The sequence below is a fragment of the Streptopelia decaocto genome, assembly GCF_964273445.1.
Source record: "Streptopelia decaocto genome assembly, chromosome: 12".
NCBI lineage: Eukaryota > Metazoa > Chordata > Aves > Columbiformes > Columbidae > Streptopelia > Streptopelia decaocto.
In genome coordinates, this window is record NC_138667.1 from 1081105 (window position 1) to 1105233 (window position 24129).

General features: G+C 55.0%; 1 protein-coding gene across 4 annotated transcripts in view; it reads right to left on the reverse strand.

Moving 5' to 3' along the window:
* The window catches only part of ARHGAP26 (Rho GTPase activating protein 26), a 135612-nt gene that overhangs the window by 34603 nt on the left and 76880 nt on the right, over positions 1-24129 (reverse strand). For all 4 annotated transcript variants that reach the window (XM_082063261.1, XM_082063262.1, XM_082063260.1 and 1 more), the window contains exons 18-20: positions 13523-13682; positions 6686-6824; positions 1703-1856 (exon numbers count right to left, since the gene is read on the reverse strand). In XM_082063261.1, coding sequence (XP_081919387.1) covers positions 1703-1856; positions 6686-6824; positions 13523-13682 — 453 coding nt within the window. The remainder of the gene's footprint in view (positions 1-1702; positions 1857-6685; positions 6825-13522; positions 13683-24129) is intronic.

Genomic DNA, 24129 nt, shown 5'->3' on the forward strand with positions numbered 1-24129 from the left:
AGCTGCGCTGCTCCCTGCTCATCACTGTCTCACTTTGCAGAACTGGAAAGGCCCTTAACTGCTGCAAGCAAACGGTTTCACTGCCAGCCTGCTCACTAACTCCTCAGTAGCATCCAGATGCCTCCATTCCCCAAAGCCCCACATGGCTTGAACTGATCTATTCTGATGAACTTCTTTACGATTTCCTTTAAAAAATAAACTATTAAGAAGAGGCAACTCTTGGAACCTGAAAAACTGTGAATTTGGTAAATAATTCCTGTGAAGACACAGCAAGACTCAGGCTCACAAACCTTGTTGTATGATAAGTCACATCATTTTTTTCCCCTCAAAGGATAAATAAACTGAAAACATCCTGTTGAGGGAATGGGATGTGGCCGACTTGCAGAGCTCAAGCTGACAGTACGGGTGTGAGATACTGCCGCATCTTTACTCAGCACACGACACACGTAACGCACAGCCCTAATTCAGAGGCGTCCTACCTTTGGGATGCTCCATTCTGCCACCACAACGCTCCTCGCAGGCGCTTTTCTCGCGGCACTCGAGGCAGGGAGCTGAGCCGAGCTTTACAAAGCCCGCTCCTGGAGCCAAGGCCAGGCCGGGCCGGTTGATGCTGGTGCAGCTCATGGTTTAGTGGCAGCGATGGTGAGGAGAGGCAGCGCGGGTGGATGGAAGCCAGAGCCTGTCCCTTGTCCCCTGCTCACACCCACCCGCACACATCTCCCTGCCCTGCAAATCCCTGCAGCCGCACCCCAGGCCCCCAAACCCCAACCCTGCTGCCAGCCGAGCCAACAGCAACGCACCCCAGCACCCCCCAGGTCCCTGCACTCAACCATTCCGAGTCCTTCGCAATCCTGGCAGCCAGAAAGAACAGCCAAAGCCAAACTTGCACTGCCTGCTCCCACGGGACCGGGGCTTCCACGGCTGAGTGGGAACTGGAAGTGTTGGGAGCCCGTGGGAGGACTGGAGGGGCGGGAGGGAAGGTCTCCCTGAATGGCGAAGGTCACTGCATACGGCAAAGCCATAAATCGCCGCGGCGGGAGCCCCGCTCCTCTGGCGGGAAGGTCGGCTCCGCCTCGCCGGGCCCGCGGGGCTCCGCGAGAGCCGAGCGGCTCTTCGCATGCACGGGGTTCTGTGGGAAAATGCTATGGGGCCCGGCACAGCCGCGGCAGGAAGGAACCTCCCCCGGCACAGGCGGCCATCGGCGCGAGGGCCCAGCTGCCGGGGCCAGGGCACTTCATAAATAACGTGGCCGGCCCCAAGGACTCATTGCTAAGGTCACTATTTTTTCCCTTGAACTTTCCAGATGAAGGAAGCAATAGCAGAAGCAATGGCACAGATCTGGCCGGAGATCAACCGTACTGACAACAGCCACAGAATTTAACTCCGAAGAAAAGTCCTTTGTGTTCACTGGAGTTATCACCAGAGGGGTCGAGCGGTTCAAGCAGTAATGTGGAGTTCTGCTCGAAAAATATCCCGCATGTGCAAAATAATCAGAGCTGAGCTCGCTGGCAGATGTAACCCCAGTAACTAATTCCACCGCTTAGACCGAGTTAAAAATGCAGGGCACACGCTAGGTGCCCATTAAAAATTAAAATGTTAAATTGTATTCTTCAACAAACTGCTGGGACTCAGAGTAAGAAACAGTCCTGATTAAAGATTAAGGACGGAGAGCCTATAAAACACTAATTACCACTGTACTTACAGTGAATTTGGCCTGTTGGGTTTAATTACTTCTAGTTCAAGATCACTCGAGTTCAGGCTGGGCTGGGGAGCGCTGGTGGAGTTGAGGAAGCTGTTGACGTTTGAGGAGATGACGGATTCCAGGCTGGAGTTGATGATGCTGTTCCTGTTCTCCTCTAAAAGACACCAAAGGCCAAGAATCAGCCGGTGCACAGCAGGGAGGACACGCTGCCGCGGAGGCACCGAGCGCTGCCGCGGAGGCACCGAGCGCTGCCGGAGGCACCGAGCGCTGCCATGGGGGTGCCGAGCGCTGCCGCGGGGGTGCCGAGCGCTGCCATGGGGGTGCCGAGCGCTGTCATAGAGGCACCGAGCGCTGCCGCGGGGGCACTGAGTGCTGCCATGGGGGCGCCGAGCGCTGCCACGGAGGCACCGAGCGTGGAGGCACCGAGCGCCGCCGCGGAGGCACCGGGCGCTGCCGCGGGGGCGCCGAGCACTGCCGGAGGCACCGAACGCTGCCGCGGGGGCACCAAGCGCTGCCATGGGGGCACTGAGCGCTGTCATAGAGGCACCGAGCGCTGCCACGGAGGCACCGAGCGCTGCCATGGGGGCACCGAGCGCTGCCGCGGAGGCACCGAGCGCTGTCGAGCCACCCGGCGGTTCTACCGGACCCCAGAAATATTACACATTAAACTATAGGAAATAACAAGTAGTCTTTTTAGTTGCAGCTACATTTTAAATTAATACCATATTCAGCACGAAAATATTCATTTTTCTCAATGCATTAATATTTTATATTCCCTAAGACAGCCGAAGTGCCACACAACCTGAAAACAATTAAAATGCAAACTACATACAAGAATGGATTTCTCTGGGACTGAAATCAGCTGCCAAGGGCCTGAGCATTTGTGTGCCGGGGCACAATAATGCTGCAGAACAAGAACAGGACAGAACACCCAGTTAAAGTCGACTTGACATCAGTTACGATCGATCTTGCCAGGTCTATAAGCAGGAAGGGGTCGGGGGCTCGGCTCCTTTTCAGCTCGGCTCTTCTGCAATACACAGCAGCTGGGGGGCAGAAACTTGGCTTTATATTCATATCTGATCCAATATATAGTAGTGCCTCCTGCGCTGGGAACGCTGGTGCTGCTCTGCCGCCAGCCTGGAGGTTTCTCAGAGTTTCTCGTTTCCCTTGATCGTATAACACTCTGCTAAGGGATTTCCCCCTTATTTGTGTAACTTCAGCAGCGAGGAGTGAAAACATTATGCATCCCAAAGTGACACCCGCAGCATGGGCTCCCTCCTCAGCCCTGCGCCAAATTATGGAAAATCACATTAATTCATCTTCATAAGATGCCTTTTCTGTATAAGCAATAACTGTAATTGTGGGAAGCAATTCTCATCGCTGACGGCACGGAAAGCTGCAGAGCACCGCTGCTGCCGTGCTGGTGTCTTCCTGGAGGATGGGCACCTGCTGGAGAACGTCATGAATCCTGCTAAAATGATACACCTTTCAAATATTATTCTTCCAGTGCACACCAATATGATCAAATTAGTACCAAAAAGCACATAGTAATAGGGAATGCCTTGTTCTTAAAGCCTTTAAACTGTACACCTCTGCTTGCGTTAGGAGGCTGTGTGGTACCCACCCGTATCCTGCACACATTTAAAGAAGGATAAAGAGAGTGCGTGATATATGAAGAATTCATCCTGAACACAGAATCCCAGCATCATAGGTGTGTGGGTGCCGGGGGAGAGCAGAGTCTAACACTCCCTGTCACGCTCCTTTGCTGGAGTTGCTGCATTTTCCTGGCACCTGGACAAAATCAGGGCTAAAACTTGGTTTTGCTCAGGCTGAGCTTATCTTCCAGAGATCAGCCAAAGCCAAGGATGCGTTAATTACGTTGATACATGTCAACACGTTCCTGAAATTGCACTTCATTAATCCTGATGTGCAATGAGCCACCAAGGGAAGGAGCAGCACATGCGCCTCTCTGTCCCCTCCTTTGTCCCCCAGGGTACAAGCTGGATCTTTTTACCCATCTGCGGTTCCAACTCACCACCGTCTGACACGCCAAAAGGGAAACACAACCAACCTCGGCACCGTATGGTGGCTCCAACAAGCCATGCCGCCCCTACCCCAGGTGAGAAAAGCTCCTACGGAAGAGTGACTTCCCTGGAGCGCCTGTTTTAAAGCCATTTACCGCCCCGGCTCCAGGGCCAGCCCAGCAGCAGGCGGGAGGTCCGAGGCTGCGGGTGTGCGACCGGCTGATGGAGACGCGGCAAGTCCAGCTCGGCACCAAGCTCTGAGCTGGCCAGGGCCCACCTGCGACTCGGGAGGCACAAGCGCTTTGTGATGAAAAACATCACCCATGCAGAAGAGGCAGAAGGTTAGAAAAGCAGAGCGCTGACCTCCAGAAATATCGACAGGCAGATGCAGGAGCCAGCAGGTGAAAGAAGACAGAAATTAAGCTGCCAGTGGATCTAAAAACCCCAAAAGGGCAATGCAAACCGCCCCTCTGTTTTCGGAGCTGGCGGTGCAGGTTTGAAGCAGCGCGGTGCCAGAGGTGGCCAAGCCCAGGGAGCGGCCACGCTGACCCCCAGGGCTGCGAGGAGCCTGAGCCGAGGCACTGCGGTCTAACGCTACATCTTATTATTTCCAAACATCTTCTGCCTTAGGCTGAAGTCTGAAAATAAGCTCCGTAAGCCCAACAAATCAGTGTCAATTGTCTGCCTAATCTCAGTGCTAGCTACCAGCCAATATTGAATTAAGGTCCCTATCAGCCAAGAAACTGGAAGTGTTTCATCTAAAGCAGGGGGGAGATAAATGGCAGAATCTGAAACTCTTGCTTTATTTGATTTCCTCCTTCTTAAAAGGCTGATACCGTATTTTACTTCATGTTTTTAAAAGCTTATAGGAAGGATTCCTCGCTGTGACATTTAATTTGGTCTTACAGCCACACGAGCAGCACCGCTCATCCGCTGACGCGGTTCTGCTCCATCGCGCAGAACAGAAGAGCCACTCTGCAAAGCGGCCGCAGCTCCTCTGCGCCGGCACCGTGACCCGGCTCCCGGCAGCAAGAGAGCTGCCCCGAATCACCCAAAGCAGCAGCTGCTCCCCAAGAGCCCCAAAACGCCGTTCCTGGAAAGCGGGGCTTAAAGAAGAGCTGGACCCGTGCATTATTCGCAGCCCTCCCTTCACCAAACAAAACTCTGCCTGTCGCTGAACTGCTCGGCCGCTCTCGGTTCCGTCTCTCCCAGCTCAAGAACCAGCAACACATCAGAACAAGTGTGAGTTTTCACCAGTGAGCCTTGTGAAGGTTCCTGGCAGCGGAGGGCTGGCGCCCAGCAGCGCCCGCCGCCGAGCCCAGCGCCGAGCCCAGCGCAGCGCCCAGCGCCGAGCCCAGCAGAGCCCAGCGCCGAGCCCAGCAGAGCCCGGCGCCGAGCCCAGCGCAGCACCGAGCGCAGAGCCCAGCGCAGAGCCCAGCGCAGCGCCTAGCGCAGCACCGAGCGCAGAGCCCAGCGCCGAGCCCAGCACTGAGCGCAGAGCCCAGCGCAGATCCCAGCAGAGCCCAGCAGAGCCTGGCGCCGAGCCCAGCGCCGCCGACCCGCTCGGGCACGGTGGCAGCAGCTGTGCCGGGAGCGCAGGGCGCCGGCAGCCCCCGCACCGCAGGGCAGCCCAGAGCACTGCTGGTCATGAGGAACCGATACCGAACAGAATGCTGTATTTGCTGTGGTAATGACACGTGTTTTGCAATATCCACTCAGTTCCTGGGTCAGTTGTGGACAAAAATGTAAATGTTTAACACCAATATAATCACTATAATTATCTAGAATCACTATAATTATCCTATCTGCTCTCTTGCATGATTCCGTCTGTTGAGTATTGTAATTTTTTACTTACAGCTTTGTATGATGAATTTTAGTGAAAATTTTAGAAAGATATCTGACTTCGATGAGCAGATTTCAAGTAATGGAAAATTCACTGCCCCACTTGACTTCTTTTTATGGTTAAGTTGCTCTTAGTCTTAAAAAATGCGCACTGTTTCCATTTTGGACGTGTCTAGCTTCAATTTCCAGCTATTAGATCTTATTACACCTTCATTTCCTAGATGACATCCTCCGAAAGGAGAGCGCCTGATAATTAACAGTAACTCAGTCAGAGGCGGACAAGCCCAAGCGTTTTGAGAGCCGGTAAAGTACAGAGCAACCACTCCACAGGTCTAAGTCCCGGCAAGACGGGCTCCCCGGTTCCCTCGCACTTGCTCTGCTCACCACGTCACTCTCCTGCTTTTTCAGCCAACGGGGACAGTTCCCTGTGCCCGGCGCTGGTTCCAGGGGCGGCCCCAGGCAAGGCTTGGGAGGACACGGCCGGGAGGAACGGGAGAGCTGGGAACGGGGTCTGCGCTCTAACGTGAAGCAGCAGCCTGAGCCCATGCATCACCGCTGCTCCAGGATGGGCACTGACTCTTTCACCTAAATATCTGGAGCATCAATTAGTGACAGAAATGGAAAGATGATCTTCAACATTTTTAAACTGCTGTGGTACATAATCCTCAGAAAAATGCAGAACGTCCTGGCCGAGTTTTTCATGTCTGTAAAAGGCGAGGTGGCTGTGGGCATCCAGAAGGGGTTTCCCTTTTGGGGAGGCAGGCGGGTGTCCCCCCGCCCCACGTGCTGCGCCCCGCGGGCCCGAGCGCATCTCGGCAGCTGGGGAACATGAGAGCGGAATGCACAGGGGCCGGCCGGCGGGGAAGGGACGGCAACGCTTTATACTGCGCTAACGCCGCCGCATTTCAAGCCTCTGGTTACGGGCTTGGATGCCACACGATCTTCACACCCGCATCAATGTGACGGCAGAGGAAACCCAAGCCCCATTCTGTTACAGGAATTGTCTCTTCCACTGATAGCAGTAAAACTGCATTTTGTGGCACGGGAGTGACAATCTGAGAGTCACGATTAGGGCAAGAACTACGTCAAGCGGGAGAGCCGGGCTCGGCACACTTACGCTTCTCGTTGGGCTGCGCGGTGTGGAAGAGCGTCAGGGGCCTCTCGCTGCAGGACGGAGGCTTCGAGTCCATGCTCTTCTTGCGAGACAGCAGCAGCTGCGAGTTTGACGGCAGCGTCTCCGGCACCGTGTTAAATATCTGTTAAAAATAATAAACAAGTTGCTCTTTGGCATCACCCCTTTGAACAGAAGAGCTGCCTGGTCTGCAGCGCTCTGTGACCGCTCTGCGGAGCTGCGCCGCAGGAAGACATGCACTCGACAGGGCAACGTTTTGGGTGTAATGTCCTGAATTCCACGTTCCCGCCCTGTCTGCTCTTCTCTCTATTCTTCACCCCAGACGCAGGTTGCGAGGTGTGACGTACCCCGATAACCTGGCACTCTGCTAAGTTCGGAGGGTGCGTGGTGCCCCAGCAGACGATGGCAAGTGCCCCCGGCACGCCAGATTGGTGAGTCCCCATCCATGTCCCTGCAGCGTGGCCCCCGGTGCCCTCACACCCACCACTGCCAACCAGCTCGGGAAAGTCTTTGTGACTTCCAGCTCTCAGAAAACAGAGCAATCCCATTTTTCTCAAGGGGATGGAATTTTGAAACTGCACGAATGTGAGGAGCAGCAGTTCTGTTTGTTGTTGATTTCTGGTGACTTATTGTTTCTGTTCTGGAGCCCCAGGCTCCGACAACAGCGGCGCTGCCGCCAGCCCAGCCCTCTCAGGGTTTGCCTTTGCTCGAGTTCGTCAGGCGCCGTCCCTCAGAGCCTTTTCCCGCTCCAGCGGCCCAGCCACACAGCGACCAGCAGGAAAACCCGATTTCAGAGGCAGCTGGTGCCCGTCGCAGCCCGGGTGACCCCCACGGCCACCGGCACCCGCGGCCCCTGCCCCGCAGAGCCCCCGAACGCGCCCACAGCTCCGGGAGCCGCTGCCAGCACTTAACGGGTTTGTTCTGTGTAACAGCAACCAAACCCTCACACACACACAAACCCTCCATGCTGATGGCTACAAATAAACACTGAAGAGCTAAGATGCGTCAGCCAAAAATGTTAATGTCACATCTCTTCCCAAACGCATGAAGAGGCGGGTGTGAAGGGCAGCACTTACAGAGGGGAACTAACGAACTGTCCGCAATGAATCAAACCCCTCGCACTAAGGACATCGCTGCCCAACCATTCGCAGGGACTGGCTGCCCGGGCTCTGGTTTGGCTTCCGAGCCTGTGGAGGGGTGAGGGGCAGGAAGCAGCGATGAATCACCGTGCAAAGTCTGCCCGCCCGGCAGGACCAGCACGGGCCCGGCCAAGCGAGCAGATGGCCGGAGCACGGAGCCGCTGCAGCCCCGCGAGCCCCGGAGCTCACCGCACGGCACGGACCGCAGGGCACCAGCAGCCCCAGCCGCGCTCTCCGCGCGCGGCACCGCTCCTCTCCACCCCACGCGGCACCGCTCCTCTCCACCCCACGCGGCACCGCTCCTCTCCACCCCACGCGGCACCGCTCCTCTCCACCCCACGCGGCACCGCTCCTCTCCACCCCACGCGGCACCGCTCCTCTCCACCCCACGCGCCTGCCCGGGCCCTTCCCACCTCCAGAGTCGCTGGTCTCCAGGCTCCCCATGGGATTTTGGGGGGCGGTGGCTCCCCAACCTCTTGCACGGCTGCTGCACCCAGTCCCCTCACCCTGCCAGCACCGCAGCGCCAGTGCTTGGGCCACCAGCAGCCCCGGTTGCCACCGTGCTGTAACACCACAGAGCTGCACGTGCTTCAGGCGCCGGTCCCGGGGGTTCACCCACCCCACGAGCCCTTTGCTCTGTGTGCTAAATGCAGCTTTTCCCGGGCAGGACCCTCAGCGCCAGGGGCCAAAATGGGCCCCGGGGCACCTGGCCCGCCCTGGGCTCCGTCCCCATGCCCAGCACAGCCACTGCCTGCTTTGACATTCTCTCGCTTTCAAATTGCATTTCAATAGTAAGTTCTACTCGGGAAATATAATGAAATATATAAATCAAGCAAGATAAAAGTATAGATTTATGAATTGCATTTTATGCAATGATTTCCCCAAGTACACTTGAAAATAAACTTCCAGGGTGCCACTTCCCTTTTTGCTCTTTAATAAGAGAAGATACATGCGCTGTTAAATGATCAACTCTGTGACTAAAACCAGCCTCAGCTTATAAGGAGTTTGCATTTTTAAGCACAGCTGGAACATCATTATGAAACAATTCCACTGAAAAGCTATGGTGCCTGGTATCTTACACAGCGCAGCTCATCACAACCAACCCTGTACCGCAGTCCGAACGCCCCCTCAGTGCCCGGACGGTCCCCAGCGCCGGCACCGCGTGGGCTCAGTGACGTGGGGCGCAGGAGCGATGGGGGCGGACGAGGGGCCGCTAACAGCCGCTCTCCACCACCTCGGGGCCATACGAAGCACACAGGCCAAATTTAGCCGCTCGCAATGGAGAAAAGTCAATTAAGAGCTACATTTGAGAAAGCAGAAGGCTGATTTTGGAGGTCTACAGAGAGAGGAGTCTGAGACCCCCAGAGCCGTAAGATAAATAGCCCATTGTAGATGCTTTGCTGTTACCATGCACCGGGAAACAGCACAGATCTCTTCATCAGCAAAGGAAACCAGCTCTGCTGGACCAAACCCTCCTACTGCACCTCTCCCAGCTCAGACATTGCTTCGCAAAACCCCCACTCTTCTTCACAGGAAAGCTTCTCAGGTTTGTTTCATTTTTTAATATAACAAGAATAGCTGAGACATGCTCCTCACTGCACAAGCCTGTGTTATAGCTCTCCCAGTCACACAGTCCAATTAATGGGGAGAGAGAGACAGTTTAACAGCCGGAGTGGGCGAGGAGCAGCCAGGATTCATAAATCACATTTACAGCCGTGCCGCGCTCGCCGGCCCGATGCAAGCGGCAGTTCCGCGGCTCCACACCAACCTCCTCCTGTCTGCAACACAGCAGAGGCCCAGCGGCACCTCATCTCGCACGGGAGCTGAAAGGCTGTTTGTAACCAGGCTCCGGGATGCGAGCGGACACAGCGGGTACCTGCCCGGGCGAGGGGCCGGGATCAGCGCCACACACAGACCCTGGTCCCGCTCCGCCGCAGAACCTGCGCCCAGCTGCGCCGGGACCCGCTCCGGAACCGGGTCAGCAAGGACCTGCTGTGCTGTTCAAAATGGCTGTGGGACTAAGTCGTACACAAGGACCAGCTAAAACTGCCCACAGCATCACTAAATGTTTCAGCTAACGTCTTGGTTTTATTCTTTTCTGTCGAGGTGCTGAGGGCACTGGCTGCAGTGTCTGTCAGTCCTTACCGCTACTGCGGTCTGTGCAACTCCCTGCACGAACCATCTCCTATTTGCCATCGACACTGGCTGTATTAACGTTTCACCTGGGCAACCCCTCATCGGGAGGGAACATCATCAAGCCACTAAATTGACCTCTTAATTTTGTAACCCTTCAGAACAATGGCCTTTTCCAGAGAGCTACACAAATTCAAGCTTTGGAGAAGAAAATGGATGGATGGACGTCTGCAACTGTCAGATGCAATAATACTTCGGTATTCCTTTGGGCTAACTTTCAGTTTTTAAATCAGCAGTCACTTGAGTAACCAGGCACACAGCACAGCATCTTTAAATATTTTGCATAGGATGCACTCTTGGTCTGCCTGTCATGGCAACATCCAGACTCGCAGGAGAAAAACAATGTTCTCCATATAATTATATATAATCAGGATATATTTTATAACACATTACCTTAATGTTCACAAACACAGACAGAACAGGCTGACAATTGCTAAGGGATAAATCTTATAAAGTGTCAGTTTGACACGTGGTTGGTTGGCTGGGCAGCGCGGCAGCGAGAGCCGGGCAACGTGCTCCATGCGGCTCCTTCGGGCTCCCCTTCCCGCGCTGGAACATCTGCCGGGCGGATGGAGCCAGCACCCCCTCCTCCCCGTCCCAGATCCGACACTCATCCCAACGCTCTCCCACATGTCCAGGAGCTCTGGTGTCCGCACAACCCACCGCAGCTCACCCGACGTGCCGCAGCTCCCAGCGGCAGCTGCCGAGACAAGCGCCAGGGCTGCGACGCCTCCACTTCCAGGAGAACATGTCTGGGAAGCTTTAAAAACATACCAGAGTTTACTGCTGTTATTGTGAGTATAACAAACAATTTGGATCCGAGACCTGGAAACCTGCTAAATCTCCCGAAATGATTCAATTTTTTGGATTACACGTAGGGTTTAATGGTCTGTGTCGGACGTTCTGGCAACAAAGAGCAAACTATAATTTACTAGTTGTTCCGGGAACCTTCAGAAAGTCCCTGATTTGCTGAGTATGGTTCCAAACTGCACATGGGAAACATCGTGTGCGGGGCACACGTTAATCCAGAGGTATGGCCGAAGGGGGCACGAGGCCACGCTCATGGGTGAACACACCGGACGATGGGCACCGTACCCACAGCACCCTCCTCCGACACCTCCTGGCTGCGGGGTGAATGTCCTTCCCGGGGACAATGTCCGTGGAGGACGAGCCCAGTCTGGGGTGGGGTGACCGCAAACACTGACCGGCCCTCCCCAAACCCTCCCAGCAACCAGATAAACCGCCAGAGCGCCTGTAAACAACCTGCCAGCGGTTATTCAGACCAGGAGATGTTATCGCCACGCCTGCCTTTTTTTATTTCGGCTACACAATGACAACAGCCATTTTGACAGGAGGCATTCCACTTACCTGGGGAAATACAATGCAACACCAGACCGTTGCTGATTGCCAGGAGCCATTCAAATCAATTACATTTTCTCTGCAAATGTACTTAATCATAAACAGTGTCTGAGTCACCAGTGTAAAACAATACAAAGCACCAGCAGCAAAGCGCAGGCAACTTGGATATTGCCAATCACCTACGGCAGCCCCTGTGGGGAACCTTCAGTGAGCTCCAATCAGCTCAAATTAAGAAACACGCTGAAACGACACAGTCCTAAAGCGGGAGCTGAACCGGCACTAACGCTGCATTAAGAGATTTTCCCCTCTGGAATGACCTTGTCCCATCTCCCTCCTCCCCAGCATCTTTTCCCGAGAGCCCTGGAGATACGTGGACGGGGGTTCACAGGCGTTTCACTCGCAGCATCCTCGTGCGGAGCAGCAGCCGCAGACAGTCCCGGCGCCTGAGCCCCGCGAGAGCGGCTCAGCACCCGAGCTCCAGCACCTCGGGTAGCAGGCACCCCCGCCCACGGAATTAACTGGGGACAAATATACATGACTAACTCACAGATTCACCTTTCTGCTGGGGCCATAAATCACTCCTAAGGAGAGGGAACCAGCAAAACACCAGGACAGCCGGGTAGGAGCTGTAACTGGCTGGGGAGCAGAGCCGAGCCCCACAGCCCCCCAAGACGTGATCACCCCAGAAAGCTGTCACCCATTCCTCCACACATGTAACCGATGGAAGGCTGGCACAGCAAGAGACTCGGCTCAAGCAGGAAAATATCAGTGTCTGAAGACGTGTTTCTGTAAAGGCCTGGGAGGGAAGGGAGATAAACCGCGATCATGGGATGCCGAGCTACTCGTGACGCTGAGGGCACAGCCAGAGCCCATCGGCACCAGGGACAGGCGGCCAACGCTCCCCTGTGCCAACACAGAGGTGACAGACGGGCGAGGTGACCATCCAAGGCCAACACGAGCCTCGTGGGGGTTTGTCTGTTGGGCCCCGACAACAACCGCGGGTTCGGCACCGCTGCTCACATGTCCCCCGGCACAGCAGCTCCTCATTAAGCCATCATTACCATTACATTCCATGCAGAGGAGCAGAAAACAGCTCGTCCATCCTAAATATGCACCGTGGCCTTTATGTGCCCATGAAAGCAATTTCTCCAAGAATATACAAAACAGACACCATCTCTGTCCCCGCTGGCTGCACGTTCACTGCCCCTTTGCAGCCCCAATAGACGTGTCCCGGGGCTGCTGCTCCCACCGCCCGCTCCAGGGGCTCAGCCTTGTCCTGAACCTGCCCTAAACCCGCTCCAGGGGCTCAGCCTTGTCCTAAACCTGCCCTAAACCTGCTCCAGGGGCTCAGCCTTGTCCTGAACCTGCCCTAAACCCACTCCAGGGGCTCAGCCTTGTCCTGAACCTGCCCTAAACCCGCTCCAGGGGCTCAGCCTTGTCCTGAACCTGCCCTAAACCTGCTCCAGGGGCTCAGCCTTGTCCTGAACCTGCCCTAAACCCGCTCCAGACGCCCACAGCAAAGCCCAGGGCAGAGGCGCGATGCAGCCTGCCCCGCAGTGACAACCCTGCCTCTGCTGCTTTATCTGCAGCCTGAATGCACAAATTAATTATGTCTTTCCAACCAAAACCAGAAGAAGAAAAGACTGCAAACACGAAACTGTTTGAATTTAGAAGAAAATGTCCTTTTTGAGCTGGCCGGGGGGAACGGCCAGCGCCACGGCCCCAGCGAGCTCCTCCACTCCACCGACACAAGAACGTCCCTCCGCCGACAAACAAACGCAGCGTGATTTAGGAGACCAGCACTGCGGATAGAGCTGGTATTTGAATAAACACGGATTTAGTCAGAAAAGCAGGAAGCCAGCCTAGGCCTTCCCCTCGCACTGGTTTCCTTTAGCACTCATCTCTCTGAAACTAAGGACAAGTTCCTATTAAACAATGCAAAAGGGAAAGAAAGGGGGATTTCTGTAACGGCGACGCGGACATGCCGGCTCACACTGAGATGGCCATGAAAGAGGCTGGTTACACAACTACCGCCCAGAACTGTCCGTTTTGGAGAAGCTACAGCTCATGAAAACAGACAAATTCGTTTTCATAAATTAACGTCACTGAAAGAAGCAAGAAAAGCCATTACCTTCTCATGGTTCTCTATTAAAATTTCAATCACGATGTTCTGAAACTTGATGTCCATAATGGCAGCAACTGTTTCCTCTTGAGGTCGGAGTAGCGTTGGCCCAAATACCACACCCAGATTAGCAACAGTCATCAGGTTCTGCTTGTGATTATTTGCAACTCTGGAAAAAGAAAAGAAGAAAAAACAAGTAGGTGACAGCAGGAATTGTCAGAGCAGCCCTCGCAACCCTGTGCCTGTGCCACAGCTGGCACCGGCCTCACCCCGCTGGGTACGCTTCTCACACTGCTGGTGAGCTCCTTGAAGGCTCAGCCATGTGGAAAAGTACAAATTTAACTATTGTGTTACACGAGACCTTTGAGCCCCAGTGAATTGACTAATCCCACAAAACCCCCGCGCTCCGCTGGCCGCCGAGGCTCGGGTTGCAAACCACTCCCAGGAAAACATCTTGAATCACTAATGCTCAAAACCCTTCTGAAAACAAATTGTTGGACCTCTGACACACGCTGCTCTCCAACTGAATGAGTGACCTCATATGTTCCAAAATCCAGCTCCTTCTCACCCATTTAAGCTTCTGCCCACACCAGAGGTCAGCGCCATCCAGCCCAACCAAACTGGGACGCGAATGGGGCTTTCCCGCGGGCACACGAGCCCTTCCCGGCCCACCGAGGAACCTGACACGGACACCTGCTCGCCCGCCGACACTCGAGCCTTCCTCCCTGTCATCTCCAGCTATTTTTATGTCCCAAGTCCCGCAGCCCGGTGGGAGCAGATCAGTTCAACAAAGCGCCACGGCCCGTGCTGAGGACCTGGTGCGACTGGGCGCCTGGGGAGGGGGGGACTTTGGAGAAGCTCCAGTCTGGCCACTGGTCTTACTGGTGCAAAGCATGGGAAGCCCGACTGGGGCAGGTGCTCCGCTCCGGCACAGCCCGAGTCCTGCGCCACGTCCCGCTGCCGGCACCAGGATCCGGCTGCTTGGGCAGACGCCCGGTGAGGCACAGACCAGCCCCGCGGGACCACGGCTCCGCCAACTCACATGCTGGAGCGACACGACGACACGTAAGCGACGCCACGTGCCCGGGTGACACCGGGACGTGCGTGACAGCCCTACAGCCCCGTCTCCACGACTCCCGTGGTTTTCTCCCGACTTCTTCAAGCAGGAAACTCGATGACTTCAGCCAGCGCAATCACACCATTTCAACTCCAGGGGGTTTTTAAAGTGTCTCTTTCCTTTACTCTTTCTTTCCCTTTTTCTCTGGACAAACACACCAGCCTGGCACAAAGTGAGGCTGAGAGTCAGATCTTGCTGGATTATCCTAAAAAGTTATCACCGTGAGCTTTTCTTACTGTCTCATGGCCAAGACACCACAGAGCTCTTTTGCGTGCATGTTTAGCTTATTTCAGCAGTGTAAGCGAGGGCTGGCTTACAAGAAAAGATCCTTTCCATCCTCTTTTATCCAAATCTCACTTGATCCAGCAAAGAACCCTTCATTCCTCATCCCTGCGCACGGCCCCTCCGGCAGGAGAGGCGCTCCTCACCGCGGGACTGGCTGCGCTCCCCACAGCAGCAGCTCCAGCCCTGTCCCCTGTCCAGGCGACAAGTGTCCCCTCCGGTCTGTGTCCCTGGAGAACACACAGAGCTGGCAGCTCCACCGAGTCCTGGGCCACAACTCAAGGTGCAGAGGTCCTGGCCAAAGTCCCTCGGGAGCTCCATGGGGCCTCTTACCCACAACTGCCCCGCTGGCTGGAAAATCCGAATATTTTATCGCGAGTGTCTGAGAAACGAGACGGGCTGCCCGGGAAAGGCTCCGGTTACAGGAGCGACACCAGAGGAGGAGGGAGCCCTGTGCCGGCGGCAATGGTTCAATGGCACCATGATTTGGTGGCTCCAGGATTTGATGGCTCGATGGCTCCATGATTTGGTGGTTCCATGATTTGATGGTTCCGTGATTTGATGGCTCGATGGCTCCACGATTTGGTGGTTCCATGATTTGGTGGTTCCATGATTTGATGGCTCGATGGCTCCATGATTTGGTGGTTCCACGATTTGATGGCTCGATGGCTCCATGATTTGGTGGTTCCAAGATTTGATGGCTCGATGGCTCCACAATTTGGTGGTTCCAAGATTTGATGGCTCGATGGCTCCACGATTTGGTGGTTCCACGATTTGATGGCTCGATGGCTCCACGATTTGGTGGTTCCATGATTTGATGGCTCGATGGCTCCATGATTTGGTGGCTCCAAGATTTGGTGGCTCCATGACTTGGTGGCTCCATGACTTGGTGGTTTGCTGGCAGTGCCAGGCACAGCTGCTGCCACCAGCCTGCCCGGCCAGCAGAGTACAACCAAACTGCCTTTGGGAGATCACGACTGCGCCGAGCGGAGAGAAGGGCACAAGTCCAACAGGAAACAAATTCTTACTCAGGAAAAAGCTTTCTTACTTACAGGATAAAACCTCCTACTTATCTAGAGATTCAAACCTTTATCCCAACTCCAACCCAGCTCCGTATCAAGACATTCACAAATGCCAATGACATTTTTACATGGCAACAATATCTCTATTTCAGACACAGGTTCACGTGCTCCTATTTGGATTGTGAAAAACGCAGCTGTAATTCGAATATTTTTCAAAAGTACTAATAAAATAATAATTCTAATGATCTTCTGTGGTTAGTAAAACAATGTTCATTTATAAAAAAACAACCGAATTGATCTAAGTCTCGCAAAATTAGGTCCCTCCATTTCTCATTACCGTTACCATGTAATACATCACTCTAATAAATTGCACTGTCACTGACTCATTACAGCTAAGCAGCTGGGCACGGTCCTGTTAATTATTTCAGACTGGACTATTCATGGTTTCCCACAGGACACGGACCCGCGGCGCCGGTTCTGCCCCGTGCGGGGAACCCCCCGCACCCTGAACCCAGCTCCTCCGGGTTTGTGTTCAGTCTGTGCAGGGGGGGGATTCGGTGACCGTGTGGGTCTGGGGGCCCCCGACGTCCTGGTCCGTCCCACGGGTACCTTTCCAGCAGCAGCTTCACAACGCTCCGCTACCAAAGCTATGCTACAAAACATGATTCACCTTTCGCATCCTTCAAATTCCACATCCATTATCCACATGATAATTTACTATAAATTACACCTCTTCACCTTCCTTTGTACTAGAAAATAATGCCGCAGTTTCTAAGGATGATGTGTTCTCCTCCCAAAGTGTGCTTAATGTTGGTGCTTTTCGGCAGGCACTGTTAGTGCCATTCCTGAGCTGCCCTTTAGAAGGTTTCCAAGTATTTGCTGCATTTTCCTTTTAACCTGCTGTTTCTTTCTGGTCCCTGGTACATTCTGAAAGCAATTGCACTAATATTAATTTAGATGGGTCCTTTTTCAGTTCTCTCTCCTCCCACGCTTTGCAGAAGCCACTTCCAGCACAAGCAGGAGCTGGGAATCAACAGCTGAAGGAGGAAGGTGCGCAGCAACGTCTCCGCTCCCGCTCACAACGTGCTGTTGCTGACTTCGGGGCTCCGGGCTGCTCCTCCTCCTCCTCGCGGCACACGACGCTCCCCCCGTGTCTCTGGGGTCAGCCCGCAGTGCAGGACACACCACGGAGCCCTCGGCCCAGGGACCAGCAACGTGTCACCAGCCACCCTGCAGAGGGACTTTGCTCCGTGAAGACACGACCCACCGGTGCAAAGCCCGGAGATGCGCTGGGTCCCGCAAGCACCCAGCCAAAGCTGGTGTGTCTTTGGAGCGTGTCCCTGCGGGGAAGGGACAGGTCGTGCTTCCTGGGATGTCCCTGCACACCCGCTCGCTTTACATTCACTTCCAGAAAAACAAAGGAGGACAGGAGTGGAGTAAATCTGTGTCGTGTGTTAAATTAGATTATGCCTGGGTTGCTTGGATACTGTATAATCACTGGCATGACCAAACATAATTTAATACAGAGTACTTGGTAGTCAAGCTTCAGCGCACAGAAAGCATACAGGAACAGTAAATATTTCTTTGTTGCGCTGGCTTGGAATCGGCACCGAGTCACAGAGGAGAAGGCGGCGGAGCGGGGGCTGCGATGTGCTGTGCTGGGCCTCGGGTTGGACAGACACCAGTGATTTCAGTTCCTTCAGCCTGCTCAACAGCTCGTATCTATTTTCATGGAAATTCAATTAAAGAACTCATTTACTTCTCCAGCAACCTCCAGAGCAGCCTGTATTGCAGGAGCAGCGGAGAATGTTGGGGTGCAGCACGTGGGAGCTGCCCAGTCCTCCCAGTAACACGGCGGGACGCAGCGCTGGGGCCGAGCTGCAGCTTCATGCCACGGACAGAGCCGAGGGCGACAAAAACCGTACGAACTTGAGACGTGTGGGCTGTGAACTGGCACCGGGGGGAGGATGCAGCTGCGGCGGGCGCTGGTCTGAGCTGTTACCGGGGGGAGCACCCGGCCACACCGGGCACCGGCCGCCTCCCCAGGCAGCATCGCCAGGGCTCAGCTCCCACAGAACGCCTGCTTTCTGTGCCTGGAATCTCTTCTGGTTGTGTTTTATATGTAAAATGAACACAGAATCTGGTTGGAAAAGCCCTTTAAGATCATTGAGTCCAGCCATTAAACCGACACCACCAAGTCCACCGCTAAACCACATCCCTAAGAACCCCATCTACGTGTCTTTTGAACACCTCCATACAGCAGCCTCAGCCAAAGTGCTGTTCCTGGTTCACATATCTTCTCTGACTCAGAGAAAAACCTCTGAGAAAACAGGCATCTGAGCGGGAGCAAAGCCAAAGGCTGGAGTGTTTCTATTTCCATGCCTGGGACGAGTCTTTGAAAACAAAGTGCTTGTTAAGGCTGGCCTAACAAGACCCTATAGGATGGAAAATAATACAGCTAATTCATATTGCAACAGGTAAAAATACATTTCATGTCTGCCAGCCTCGTTAGAGCTTCTCTTTCACATGAAAAGCCGGTCATGCAGAGGGCTGGTGATCCTCAAAATCATTGAAGCTGCCCTGGGCAGTCTGATAAATAAACACTTACATTTGACTCCAGACATGAACGAAGGATAACAAGCACAGCGAATGCTGGCAGCACGCTGGGCATCAGCAGCACCTTCGGGTCCAGCGTCCCCTGGGCGGCGACGTGTGGGTTTGTGGATGTGCTGGACAAACCTGCGCCGCAGGACCCGGCCGAGCAGCAGCCGCCCTCCCACCGGCAGCTGGCAGAGGAAACCTGGCCTGCGGGAGCACGGCAGCTCCTGCCCCGGCAGCGGCTCAGCCAGGCTGCGGCGACCCAAGAGCTGCTGCACTGGAGCCAGACCCCGCAGCCAGTGTCCCTGCCCCACCAGCTCCCCCGTTGCCACCCGTTTAATTTGGATGGCACGCGCTGCGGATAGAGAGCAGGCGCCTGCGAGCGCACACAATTGGTGGCGTTTGTGGGATAAAATGTAATGAGTTCTGGGAAATGTTCCTGGGTGCATTCGAGTCATCCCTGCACATCGCTGAGTTTAATTGGGCTGCAGCTGATGAGCGGCCTGGGCTGCCCCCCAGGACACCACAACCAAGCCCGTCTGCACTGTCACCTCCCCGCGCTGCCACGGCTCAATGGCATCCGTGTCACTCCTGGACCCACACACAACACAGCACTGAGCTCCGTCTAAAGCAAACTTGGGTCAGGGAAGACACAGCTTGAGTTTCACAATAAGACTAATAACAATAATGATGGAAATATTTCAAGGTACTAAAAGCAGATTTTTTAAAAATCAAAGCTTCCCTCCTACAATATCAGAAACAGAGGAGATTGGAAACTGAAATCCTTCATCAAGTGCCCTTGTAAACACAAATGCCACCCATTGCTCACAGCAAGAAAACCAAAAAGGCCGTGCCATGTTAAAAAGAGACTCTACCTGCGGCACTAACTGCTGGTGTCCCAGGCAGTTGTGCATTTAGATAACAGCTCTTGCAAGGCACACGTTGGGCAGGCGGCCGTGCGAGCGGGCACGGGGAGCCCGACCAGCCGGGCACGCTCTGCGACCGTCCGCCTACAGACCGCAGCACCGCCGCTTGTCCTGCAGCGCCCACGAGGCTCCGGATGCGCCGGCGCTCCTCGGGCTGCTCTTGGATGCCGGGAGCTCTGCGAGGGCCAGAGGAGGCTGAGCCGGGGAGGACGAGCGCCTGCGCTCGCTCCGCTGCCGTGCGGTCACCGCATGTTCTCGGCACGCAGGACGGGGCCGGGCGCGTGGGCACAGCACTGGCTGCACAGCGAGCCGTCTGCAGAGCCCACAGCACCGCGGCCGCCCCGCCGCGCAGCCGGGAGAGCCAAGCGCCGCGGAATGCGGATGGAGGCCAGCGGATGCGAAAGGAGGGCAGATCACCAGGGAAATACAAAGAACTCCCAGCAAAGACAAGGGGAAACTTTCGGAAAAAACCTGCAGATGCAACGTCTAGAATTCAAGGGGTTTTCAGCAAGCAGCCGCGTTGCTCTCGGGTTTCCCGGCTCAGCTGGGACGAAACGTGCGCCTGCTCTGTTTCTGGGCGGTTCGACTTGCTCCAACAAGACTCTCTTTTTCTCCCGGGTGAACGTGGCCACAGCTGGATGCTTGGGTTCACTCCCAGGAAAAAAAAATAAGCACTCATATCGCAGCGAGCAGATGCAGAGGCCAAACATGGAGTTCAGTATCTGTGAGCCTGATCAGCGTGAATACCACACGTGCTGCGACTTGCAAGGAAAACACGTACGGGGCTGCAACACTCCTCTGATTCAGGTTTTTCAGACCAAGTCACCTCGGTTTCCAAACCATCACCTCTGGCTTGGGGCAAGCGGAGCTTGATGTGAGATCCCGGGGGATCCCAAACCCGCTCGCCAAGCCCCCGCCCGAGGCCGCGGGTCCCCACGCCCGGCACGGCATCGGCAGCGCCGCGGTCCCCACTGCCGCCCTGCCGAAAGCCACGGGCACGGCCGGGACTGACGTTAGAACGTCTCTGCAGAACACAGCCCGCCAAAGGGGGTTTCGCCCTCAACGTCCCCAGGGACGGAGCTGGAACGGCGGCTGCCCAGGCTGCAAACGCTGCCCCCTGCGCCAATGCCACCCCACGCCCAGACCGTCACCCTCCCACGGCACCACCGTGGATCTGCACCCTCCAGGGGCCAAACCCTCTTATGACAATAGTTATTATTGTACCCAAAGAGCCGTCCCGCACACGAGCGCTGCCAGCCCTGCGGCCCCCAAAGCCCCCGCTGCACGGGTGGGTTTGCCGCTGCAAACAGAAATCACCGAAGCTTTCACACTGAAATAAGAAAACCTGCATTGGCAGCGGGGCTACATCCTTTGGAGGATCTGCGGCAGTGGAAAGCGACCTGCCGAAGCCTTCCCGGCAACACAGCCAGAGGAACGCGCCGCCGGAGTGGAACCAGCACCGGGCGCAGCTCCCGCAGCGCTGCAGCCCCACGGGAGCACGGGGAGAGCCCCCGGGCACAGCCTGACCGCGGGAACGGGCAGGAATACCCTCGTGTCCACCTGTATGTTCATACAAATACATCAGCCACAGGAAGAGAAACAAAGCAGGGGTTTTGACGTTTTGTCTTCCACTTCAGAGGTATTTTGGAGCATATTCACTTCACAAACGCAGGATTAGTGCCCTTCCCTCCAAGACACCAAACTCCTAAAATGTTCGCTTAAATGGAAAGAAGGAGAATCAAGGAATAACCAGCTTTGTAGACTAAATTAAAGTCATGGTTAACAACAGCAGGTAAATGCTTGTCCCATCTTGGCCAGCAGAACAAGGGTTTGCCCAACATCTGGAAGAACAGTCCCCCCAATTCTGTGCATCCCGTCACGCACGGACAGACCCGCTCACCCGATGCCCCTCCTGCCCTTTAACGAACTACCTTAGAAGAGCATTTTTAAACATATATCCTTCTAAGCTTGGTGTAGTTACAAATAGTCCAGGTCTCGACTAGATGGGCGGTTTAGTTTGAAGATGGACAGAGGAGCCGGTCCAGCCGGGGCCGGGGTCACCCCAGCGCCGCGGGGAAAACCGCGGCTCAAGGACACCTTGGCGCTGGTGACTTTTATTCTCCTTTCTGCTGTTGAAACAACATTTGACTAAAATCTATACAAGTGAATTTGGTTTAGTATTGGGTCTGTTCAGCATAAAGGGCAACCCAGAGAAGCTCTCATTAAATGTCCAAGTCCCGCTCTGTCTGTGGGGATAGAGCTATTTATTGGAAATCTTTTGCTCACTCTAGATTCAACCTGTTTCTGTACTTAGTTTCAGTTTCACCGTGATAAACAATTAAAATGAATCCAGATAATTACGTGCTATCAACAACTTCTATCCAACAACGTAAAGTTCAAACATGAGCCCACGAGAATTCACACTTGGGTAACACCAAAGGTCTGGCGCTTCTCCCGGAGGCCCCGGCCGCCCCGGGGGGGTTCGGCAGAGATGTTCAACCACCGAAACGCCGCGGAAAACCCCGCGTGTGCCACGTTCCCTGCTGCTAGATGATCTGTCGCCCAGCACCAGTGATGTGAGCTTTTCAACACACCTCTTATCGTATCTAGAGAAATGACTCTTACACGGGATGAAGACACGGGAGCTGGGAAGAACCTGACAAGGGAGATGCTGCAGGCTCTGAAATGCGCTCCTCTCCGGGTACAAACTGCGCGGTCTTCAGAAAATATAAGGACCTTTTGGAGAAGGATGGAAGAAAAAGCTTCCAGAAAATGCAAACTGCTCATCTACCAACCACCCCGCTAAGGAGGTTAAGAGTTCATTTGCAGAAGCAGAACGAAGCCTTTTGCTAATTTACACATTACGAGAAGCCCAGCCCCAAAAGCACAGCAAACACCTACAGCTTTTTTCGTGTCTTTTTTCTTTTTAATTCTGCAGAATCTCATATTAAAAACAAAACCAGAAGAGCGAGAGGGAGCCGGAGCTGGCGGGGGGGAGGACACGCAGTGGCCTCACGCTTCGCACGTGGGGCTGGTGATCCCGGGGCCGTGTCCCCAGGAGCCGCACACCCCATCAACACTGTGTGTGTCCCCAGGAGCCGCACACCCCATCAACACTGTGTGTGTCCCCAGGAGCCGCACACCCCATCAACACTGTGTGTGTCCCCAGGAGCCGCACCCCCCATCAACACTGTGTGTGTCCCCAGGAGCTGCACACCCCATCAACACTGTGTGTGTCCCCAGGAGCCGCACACCCCATCAACACCGTGTGTGTCCCCAGGAGCCGCACACCCCATCAACACTGTGTCCCCAGGAGCTGCACACCCCATCAACACTGTGTGTGTCCCCAGGAGCCGCACACCCCATCAACACCCCATCCCCGCCACGCTCCCTGCTCTGGAGCGTCCCCAGCCCCTCCAACACAGCACACCCCAGGAGCTGCCCCTGTCCCACGGGGCTTTGGCACCTCTGGAGCACAACTGCTCCATAAGGACCCGCTCCATCGCACCGGAGCTGCTGCGCCCGCACGGGCTTGGGGTGAGGAAAGATCCCCCTCACTGCAAACCGTGAGCGGAGAAAACACCGGGAAAGCAAACAAATGCATTCCCAGCGTCATCGTTACCGCTGCTGCTAATTGCAAACGCAGCTCCGGACCGCACTGGCTGTGCTGCTGCTGTAATGCGCTCCCGACTCGAGACGGAGGAAGGAGCTGAGCTACTGGTACATTGTCAATAATCCGGTGGATTATTTGGTGGTAGCAGAAGAAAAATGGATGCGGGCCGTTTGCAAACAAATCAAGACCATCCAAAAGACCGCCTGCAGCAGCCGGGGAGGCCCAAGCACCCACTGACCGCGCTCCAGCGCTGCCCTTGCGGGATGTGAACCCGCACCATGGGGGATCCCCGCGGGGAGGCACAGGGCAGGCTCCTTCCTCCCTGCAAACCTCCCTGGTTGAAAAAAACACCCCCTAACAAATCATGCTAAAGGTAAAGTCATCTTCAGGAGCCTAATGCAAAAACTAAGAAAACAAGGCAGACGTTACGGCAAACACGTGCAGATTTCAGTGACGCCGGGTGCGGGAGCCCGGCCGGAGGCTCTGCCACAGGACTGCGAACCCCTGCAGCCTTTGTCTTGCCACAGAGCCACAGGTGGTTCCAGTTAAACGCCCTAATTAAATTAGCCAGGCAAGATGGGCACGCGAAGATTTCACACTAATCTGCAGAGCAATCTCCCATGCGCTGCCGAGAATACCCGGAGTTTGCACAGAGCCCGCTGGACAGAGGAGGGAGACTCGGAGGACGTTGGTTCCAGCTGGGAACAGGATGATTTAAAATAGTTGCTTAGAATTGTATTTTCAAAAGCAAGGATGCTTTTGTTTTGGTTTTAGCTTGGTCAGTCTAAACTTTCCCTCTCCCCTCCTCTGGATGCTGGGTCAGCCCTTTCCCTGCCCACGCAGGGTCCGTGCAGGCAGCGCATGCACCCAGACACGCAGCTCCAGCACACCAGCACGCGACGGACCCGCAGGCTCCGGCGCTCACCAGCTCCAAACTTGATGCTCCAAACCAAGACACAAAGCACAGAAACAAAACGGGACGAGGAAAAGGGAAAAAAGGAAAGAGGGGGGAAAAAAATGTCTGGCAGGAGCCAGACCTGGGACAGACGAGCCCCGGG